At 34.5% G+C, this 9,980-nt stretch overlaps 1 protein-coding gene across 1 annotated transcript; it reads left to right on the forward strand.

Annotated features, from left to right (window-relative positions):
* The first annotated feature begins 4,742 nt into the window (after window positions 1-4,742).
* On the forward strand, window positions 4,743-9,606 carry LOC145012604 (cucumisin-like). Its single transcript, XM_078971402.1, has 10 exons — window positions 4,743-4,874; window positions 5,050-5,138; window positions 6,679-6,770; window positions 6,856-7,093; window positions 7,193-7,706; window positions 7,828-7,928; window positions 8,040-8,255; window positions 8,346-8,457; window positions 8,626-8,839; window positions 8,935-9,606. Exons 1-10 carry the CDS (start codon window positions 4,782-4,784, stop codon window positions 9,468-9,470), a joined length of 2,205 nt encoding a protein of 734 aa, XP_078827528.1. The 5' UTR covers window positions 4,743-4,781; the 3' UTR covers window positions 9,471-9,606.
* The last annotated feature ends 374 nt before the right edge of the window (window positions 9,607-9,980 follow it).

Consider the following 9,980-nt stretch of genomic DNA (forward strand, 5'->3'; position numbering starts at 1 on the left):
TTGATTTATCCACCAGCGTTTTTCGACATTATGATTCATTTAGTTTTGCATTTACCTGATGAAGCGATTGCCGGAGGCCCGATATGTATGAGATGGATGTATCCGTTCGAAAGGTATATGAAAAAACTAAAAAACTATGTCAGAAATAAGGCGAGGCCGGAAGGTTGTATAGCTGAAGGTTATATTGCTGAAGAAGCTTTGACATTTTGTTCGATGTACCTTCGAGATGTCAATCGCCTTGAAAGAAATGAAGACGTTGTCATTGAAAAAACAAAGTTTTGGATGTTTGAGTCCAATGTTGACCGACGAGCGCAACGCAAATCGAACATCTTCATATAACGGAGAAACGTAATATAGAATGGTTTATATTGAATAGTTATCAAGAAGTCAGACAATACATCGAGTAAGTGTTCTTACTTTTAATTATCTTTCATTATTTATTGTTACTTTTTTCCATTCATCAATTATATATATATATATATATATATATATATATATATATATATATATACTCATCAATATAGAAAATTCAAATTTGAACATCCTAAAAGTGACGTAAAGACCGAATTTCCCAACTGGTTTCTTGAAAAGGTAATAATAATTAACAAACAAATATGTTTCATAAATTTAACGAATCAAGAATACATAACACATCAACATATGTTTAATAGGTTTATTAGATGGAAAAAGAAAACTCTCCTGAATTCCACAAAGAGTTGTCAACCCTTTTAATGGGTTCACAAATGGATGTTTATATTTACACTGCGTGCATAGTCAACGGTGTTAGGTTTATGGTACTTAGTCGTGATGCACAACGCAAAACACAAAACTCTGGGGTTATAGTGGTTATTGAGAATGGAGAGAAATATTATGGCCAGTTAGAAGAGATTATGTAGATGCAATATCCATATGATTATCCGACTGTAGTATTTCGGTGCAAGTGGTTCGATACGGGAGATATTCCTGATGATAATTTCATAAGTATAGACACATAAAAAGAAGCGTACCAAGATGATCAACTCATATATGCTTCACAAGCCAAACAAGTGTTCTACGTCCGTGAGTCTGTTAATCATCGAAGAAACCAAAACAGGAACCCTCGTTGTATCGTCGAGCATGTCAATCATCGAAATATTTGGGATCTACCATCCGATAATGCTCGTGTCCAAAATGCTTACAGTGACTCTGTCCAAGATGTTGACAATGTGGAGGCCGAAAATGTTGACATAGTTCAAAACAACTCTTCATCTGGAGCTAGACTTTTTATCGAATTCTCACAATACTTTCAAAACAATGTTGACATAACTCAAAACAATGCTGATTATGACGATGAAGATGAGACTGAAGTACCTCCGCCAACGGGAAGAATCGATAATGTTTCCAATGAAGAGACTGATTATGATGATGGCGATTCTGATTATGATACAGATGAAGAAGACATTGAAGTATATGATGAAGATTCTGATTAAAAAAATCAATTTTTTTGTAATAGAAACTTTATTTGAAATGTACCTTTAATTCATATTGTTTGTCTAACTTTTATTTATGTTGTTTGTCTATATTGTATATCTTACAATTTCGCAGGGTAACTAACTTCTATCCATATTGTATTTCTATACTCTTGGCCATGATTGCCGATGTTATGGGGCTTGGACATGTTGGTGATGGAGCCGGGGATCCACCACCTCAAGGAGGCTTTGGTTGTTGTTAGCACGAACAGGATGGTGAGTTTTATTATGATATATTTATTAACTATTTTTATTATTTTATAATAAGTTATGGTGACTAATATTTTTAATTGTATTTTTTTAGTCGAGCTTCCAAAAAAAGAAGGGGCATGTCAAAAAATATCGAGTTGAGAAAGTTGATAGGGGCAAATAAGGGAAAGCCCGTAGATTTGGATTTTGATAGGGAGATAACATATTCCCCTTTCGGGAAGCATGGTAATTGGTTCACACATGAAATTGGGAGGTATTTGTGGAACAATGTCTCTTTCAACGTATCTGGTTGGGACAATGTTTCCCCCGCCTTAAGGAACGCAACAGTTGTACATCTAAAGGTAACTTGGATACAATTTGAAGTTTAGTTGTGATTGTTATTTAATTAACTAAATTTTTTGTGTTTTGGAGAATAAATTTGATTTGGATAAGGTTAACATGGATCCGGAGCGTGCTCAATTGTTGCGGAGCATTGATTCGAGTCTTGCAAAAGTTTACAGAGGCCGAAAAAATAAAGCTGATTCTTATTTTAAGGAAATCGGGGGGCCTGCAGATATCCCAACCGCATTAAACAACCCCCTTAACGGTATGTCACATGAAAATTAGGCGAAGGCAGTCGAACATTTTCAAACGCCTGAATTTTTAAGGCGTTCGGCGTCAAATAACGAATGTCGTGCAAAACAAGTAGTTGTAAACAGAGGGGGGGGGGGGGGGGGGGTTCGAGCTCATACGACAATGCATGTTTCAAAGAAGTAAGTTATGATATATTTAAATATTTATGTAAAGTATAAGTAATCTAATTTTTAATGTTAAATAGGATATCAGTCGAATTGAAGCTTTTCGTAAGGCTAATTCTAATCGCCTAGGGGTATTTTATAGTCCTGCAGTCGAGCAACAATATGTAAGTGGTTAATTTGTATTTTTCATATAAGTGTTTATATCGTCAAAGGTATTTAGTAATCTAATTTTTATGATTTTTAATATTTTCAAAAAGTACAGAATGCTTTACTCGAGGAGATAAACCAACGAACCCAAGCTACTTCTGAGGCAAGCGGTCTAGCACCAACTGATATAAATGATTGTTTTGAAAGAATATTGGGTGTTCGACGCGGACATATCAGAGGCATTGGGCGTAAACCCCCTACCGTTAATGATTGTTTTGAAAGAATATTGGGTGTTCGACGCGGACATATCAGAGGCATTGGACGTAAACCCCCTACCGTTGTGTCCATGTACGATCAGGAACAACTAATGAGACAAGAACAACCATAATCACAGGTAATTGTTAGTAAATGCTATAATGGAAAGTAGATGTATGTTTAAGTCTATTTGATATGTTGATATTTTGATATTTTGTAGAATGGTATAATTAATTATAATGTTATTCTGATATGTTGTTAATATGTTTTGTTTTCTTTATAGTTGCAAATGCTGCAAACAATACTACAAGACCCGGCCTGTTCTGCAACATTGGAAGAGTGGTTTCGCTCATTGTCGTCACCAAATAATAAATGAAATGATGATGAGGACGAGTAGTTACTTTAGAATTTTATGAAGCATTTTGTAATTTGGAATAATACTTAATATGGTATGGATTAATATTTTGGATTGATTGTATAATATGTATTAATATTTCTATAAAAACTTATCAGATTTTTCAAATGCTATATGGATTAATATTTGGATTGATTATAAATTTAATGTTAAATAAATAAACTAAAAAAAATAAAAAAATCAAAAGAGTATTAGCGGCGACATCTTTTGTGGCGACATTACTTATTAGCGGTGACGAGTAGCATTAGCGACGACACGTAGTATTAGCGGCGACAATAAGCGTATTAGCGATTAAACAATATCGGCGACGCATTTGCAGCGATACGTCGCCGCTAAAGGTTGCGGCGACCCGCCTAACCTTTAGCGGCGACAAGGGTCGCCGCTGTTGCCTAATCTTCTTGTAGTGAATGTATAAAATTTTGATAAATGTTATATATGTAATAGTCATATATGAAATGTTTAAATTGTTATATAATTTATTGTAAAAGGATAAAGAAACTTACAATTTGCTATTATCTTATGGAGATATTATTAATTAGATGACATGTAAAAAGTTAATATTGTAATTATTTTCTAGAAGGATAGGTTTGTGATAAATAGATTAAGATGAGGTTTGGTGGTGCACACACATACGAATGTATATAATACATACAAATTGGTGAAATAAGACTATTCCATATATAATGAAGTCATACGAAAAAAGGAGAACGAAATGTTTGAACCTCCAAATTCCGGTCCTTGAAAATCTTAAAATTAGCGATACATTGCCAATTAACGGATCGAATAGTGACATATATCTATTGGAATTTTGTGAGGGATCGATTTCTTACGCAATCTCAATCTATCACTAATATGTTGGTATTTCCAATGAATCACTACAAGAATTCATTTTTTGTTTTTCTAGGTTCAAACGATGTTTTTTTCCATGATTTCTACTACATTTTACATGAAATATTTTCTCTTAAGCAACTTATGTGTATTATATACAAACGTGCACATGCATCATAGGAACACATTAGTGTCTCTTGTGTCATTCATCCAAAAAGAAAAACAGACTCAACTAATATTAGAATACAATGTTTTCCATAGTCAATGTATTTAAACATGTAACGATTAACCTTGTTCTGTAGCCGTTATATATATCTTTACTATATGCTAGTGTCGAAGTCGATCTTATAGAGATATAGATATTAATTAGACGATACGTCAAACTCAGTATTGTATTTAATTTCTAAATAAGAATACATTGTATCCTCTAGTTCGTGTTAAAAAGAAAAGATATGATTGCGCATTTATTAATTAATCTTTGCAAAAAGAATAAACAAAACAGGTCAAATATATGAATTTATCAAACGAAAAGGACTCTTACTGGACAATATATACCTGTTGCTTATTCAAACTCATGGACCTTTTCCTAGAATTCTATTAAACTAATACAATACAAGTTTGTATATATATTCGTAGATACGACTACCAAATGAGAACTTATCACACCGACTCATCTCTTCAATGGCAATCCAACTCTCTGTCATTTTAAACCTATGCTTCCTTCTGCTGCTTCTGCCTACAACAATTCACACTGAATCTGACCACAATCGAAAGGTACATGCTTGTAATCTTCCAGTCTTCCACCTTTCTGACACATAATAGATGTCACCATAACATGACGCAATTTCTATCACTAGAGTTCATCACGTGGATAAAGGCCGTGTTTTGTTTAATGTGATGATTGTTTTCGGTTTAAATGATCGATGTCGCGTTAACTGGTTATGTGCAGGTATTCGTGGTGTATATGGGCCACAACACTCTAGACGATGCAGCTTCCTCCTCCCTTCACTTTAGCATGCTACGACAAGTTATTGGCAGGTCACCTATCCCACCCTACTCTTCATTTAGTATACAGTTTGATATTTCTTATGTTAGAGGAGAGGCTTTATATGCTAAGGATCTTTAGTGGCAATAAATGAAATAAGGGAAAATGACTTAAAAGTCCAACGAAGTTTTCAAACCGTTTAAAAAACTCCAATCATGTTTTATCTGTTAAAAAAACCCAACAAACTTAACATTTTATCTAAAAAGCCCAACTAAGTTACACTTTCTCGAAAGTCAAATAAGAGAAACAGATGACGTGGCTTATTACCGTATCGGAAAAATGACTTGTTAGACCAACGAAGTTTGCAAAACGTTTCAAAAACTCCAATCATGTTTTGGCTGTTCAAAAAAACCCAACGAACTTAAACAAAACAAAATTGAAATTTTCTGAACGGTTTGAAACTTTGTTGGACTTTTTAGACAAAATATTAAGTTCGTTGGGTTTTTTTAAACAGACAAAACATGATTGGGGTTTTTTGAATGGTTTGGAAACTTCGTTGGGCTTTTAAATCATTTTCCTATGAAATAATTTGGAGTGTGGAATATATATTCCAACACTTAATAGCCGTTTGTAAGGATGCAGACCAACTGAACCCATCACTAACAAAAGGAAAACCGTAATCAAAATTTCGTTTTAAATATGGTTCTTTCGTGTAGGGTATGACACTAGGTCTATAGTTTTGGTTTTGAAAGTTTTATATTCTAGACATTTGCCAAGAAAATGGCATATGGTGTAAGCCAAAGGTTTTGAAAATCGGTCGACTGTGTTAAGCGATTAATGAGTCTCGGTGGGGATTAATTGGGGATCTTTAATTATTAATAAAATTATTTAAAATTAATATATTCTAAAAAAATAAGTATTTCAAAATTTAAAATTTTAGATTTGAAAATTTTAGTATAATATCTTAAAATTGTAAAGCTTAAAACTTTGAAAATTAAAAATTGTAATATTTGAAAATTAATAAATTATTTTTTTTAAATATTTCTCACCTATGACCATCAAGGGCCGCCAAAGGCCACCAAGCCTAAGTATGACCATATTTACCAATTTACGTCAAACACCGTAATTGTAATCTGTTTAAGACCGTCAAACGATTAATCACTTATTAATCAGCCGTCAATACCGATTTTATGAGATATCAACCTTGTAATACCTTAGATGCCCAAGAAAAATGTGCAATCAGGTAGAAGAAACGTTAATATTATTAGTTAATATTAACGTTAATATTACTAGGGAGAAAAGAAACATTCATATCACTAGTTAACCAAAACTTTATTGTTGAAAAAATCTAACTAAAAGTCTTTATATTAAACAAAACAAAAGCAACCCGTAGAGGCCCTATTTATATTAAACTAAAAGACTTTGACTCTAATACAAAGACTTGTAAAAAAGCTAAAAAAAAAAAACATTCATAAAATACCCCTGGGTATAAACACTGCTTTTGAAAGTTGTTCGGGTCAAATCTGATTAATCCAACACATGGTAAATATATAATAATTAACTGCTTGCTCGCATGTGACTTTACTATGGCAGGGATGCAAGGAAGCATATGCTTCAAAGATACACTAAAAGCTTCCACGGATTTTCTGCAAGACTTACCGAAGAGGAGGCTAAGAAACTGTCAGGTACTATATAATACATATTCCAACATTTAATAGACGATAATATGAATCCACTTTAATCATATAGAAGTTTCATGTATATATATAGGCATGGAGGGGGTTGTTTCTGTGTTTCCTAGCAAATTAAGCCAACTGGAAACAACGAGTTCTTGGGACTTCTTAGGTTTCCCACTTACAGTAAAAAGATCAACAACTGAAAGTGATATCATCATCGGAGTTTTTGACTCGGGCATATGGCCTGAATCAGCCAGTTTCACTGACGTAGGATATGGTCCTCCTCCTGCTAAATGGAAAGGCATTTGCCAAGGCAATTTTACTTGCAACAAGTAATAAATTCATTTTGTAATCAATATATGTTTCACATCATCTTCATCAAACGAGGGTTTATAATTTCTGACTTCTCTCTTTATCACATACATATCCAGCAAAATAATTGGAGCTCGATACTTCAAGGCAGATGGAATATTCGATTCTACAGAACTCCAATCACCAAGAGACTCCGATGGTCATGGAACACACACTGCATCCACCGCTGCAGGAAACGTAGTGACCAACGCCAATCATCTTGGCCTCAACACAGGAACAGCTCGAGGGGGAGTTCCCAGAGCGAGGATCGCAGTATATAAGATGTGTTGGATACAGGGCTGTAGCGACGAGGACATACTTTCAGCTTTTGACGCTGCGATTGCTGATGGTGTTGACATAATCACCGTTTCTGTTGGATTAAGATTTGCTGAAGAGCTTTTCGTTAATCCTTTCGCTATCGGTTCCTTTCATGCTATGAAGAAGGGAATATTGACTGTACAATCTGGAAACAATCAAGGCCCGATGCCACAGACCACTGGTAGTATCGCTCCATGGATTCTTTCGGTTGCTGCTGGCACTAAAGATATCGATTTGATGACCCCAGTAAGACTAGGCAATGGTGTGGTTCTTGATGTGAGTTCTATCTATCCTTAAACCTACTAGATTATATTTAATTTTTGAAAAAAAAAAACCTGTTGACTCTTTCTTTTTTGATGGAAACTACTACAATTTAAATTATTTGATCGTATCTCAGGGAGTTTCAATAAATCCATTCACACTTGATGGAATGTATCCACTGATTTATGCGGGAGATGTTCCCAATATCACGGCTGGTTTTAATAGTTCAAGATCAAGGTATATATAACACGTTTTGCATAAAGATATTTCTACAGCGAATTTGTGTTGCATTTGTTTACATCAATTGTAATTTTCTTGATGGGTGTTTCATGGATGTATATACACCAGGTTTTGCTCTAGGAATTCTTTGGACAAGAACTTAGTGAAAGGGAAAATAATATTATGTGATGGGATATCGAATGGAGAAACTGAAATGTTGGCTGGTGCTGTTGGGTCCATCATGACAGATCCATATTTTGACACTGTGCAATCATATCCTTTGCCGGTTAGTGTTGTAAACTTGGAACAAGCAGCAACTATATCTCGCTACATACAATCAACAAGGTAAATATAAATCATCTTTTTTTACTTGTATTCAAATAAATGGAGTTTATTTAATTACACAAACTGATGAACTTGAAATTTTCTTCTCAGGAATGCAACTGCTCTAATATTGAAGAGCGAAGTTGTCAAGAATGCGTCTGCTCCATATGTTGCCTCTTTCTCCGGAAGAGGTCCAAATGCGATACACGAAAACATCCTCAAGGTAATTCATGTTCTTTTTCAGTTATAATTAATATTAATTATCAAACCAATACTTTTTATGTATATTAAAATTTTCACAACAATTCATGTAACAGTTATGAAAACATACGTGATTTGGACTTTCGTGTTGAATAGAAACACTCATATTTGAATTTTTCGATTGTTTCAGCCAGACATAACAGCTCCTGGGGTAAGAATTCTAGCAGCATGGCCACCTGTGGCTCCAATTACCGATGTAGAAGGAGATCGCAGAGCTGTTCCTTTCAATATGGTTTCAGGGACTTCAATGGCATGCCCACACGTGAGTGGGATAGCTGCGTATATAAAAACATTTAACCCAACATGGTCTCCTTCAGCCATTAAGTCGGCTCTCATGACAACAGGTAACATATCTAGTTGTTATATATATCGCATCTCATCTGACAATCATGGTGCGAAACATCACTTACGCAAATTTTTTTCATTTTTTTTATTTCAGCTTCTCCTATGAGTGACAAGATCAATACAGATGCTGAATTTGCATATGGAGCTGGCAATTTGAATCCATTGGCAGCTATAAAACCTGGGCTGGTATATGAAGCTGTGGAAGTCGATTATCTGAGTTTTTTGTGCCTTGAAGGCTACACCAGCCAACATATTCGAAGCCTCACTGAGGACAACAGTAGTAGCTGCTCTCAGCTCATGGAACAAACTAAAGATCTAAACTACCCTACTTTTGTCATCCCAACACTCCGCAACAGATTGATTGATTCAAGTTTTAATAGGACTGTCACCAATGTCGGCTCTGCAAAATCAACATATAGAGCTTTCATAACAAGACCAGTTGCTAGTGGTTTGAGGATACAGGTTGAGCCCAATGTTTTACGGTTCGAACAACTTGGGCAAAAGCTGTCTTTTAAGGTGTCTGTGCAGGGAATCATAAGGAGGTTAGACAACCAAATTGTTTCTAGTGCTTTGACATGGGATGATGGAGTGCATCAAGTGAGGAGCCCTATCGTTGTGCATGTTCCATGATAGTCATTATGTAATGTACTATAAAGATTATGCTATTCTCTCATAATATTTTTCTTGTTGTGTATGATACTAAATTTCCAATTTGTAATATTTTCTGCAAACCTCAATAATTTAATAAAGTGTTATTTTGGAAGCTTATCTTTGCTCATGAAGTGAAACTTTTAAACCTTCACAAGGACGTTGAAAGATTTGGCTTTTGTTATTCTTTTTGGTAAAAGTGACATGGTAGAGTACCACTTACCAACTATATTTGGTATAAAATTCTGCTACCATTACCATTTCAAATATACTTCAACCAAATGAAGCTATCACAACACCAATAAAGTGTTGCAATATGTCTTAAAAGTCTTGTATTATGCCTAATCAACATTTTAGCAAGTGTTGCATTAGGTCTAAATCAACACTGTTTTTAGAATATACCACATTATTCGAAAGTGTTGCCTCTTTTTATAAGTGCAACAATTTTAAAGCGGACCATCTTTTTAGAAAAAATACAACACCATTTTCATT

Source organism: Lactuca saligna, chromosome 8 (genome assembly GCF_052625555.1).
Source record: "Lactuca saligna cultivar CGN05327 chromosome 8, ASM5262555v1, whole genome shotgun sequence".
Taxonomy (NCBI): Eukaryota; Viridiplantae; Streptophyta; class Magnoliopsida; order Asterales; family Asteraceae; genus Lactuca; species Lactuca saligna.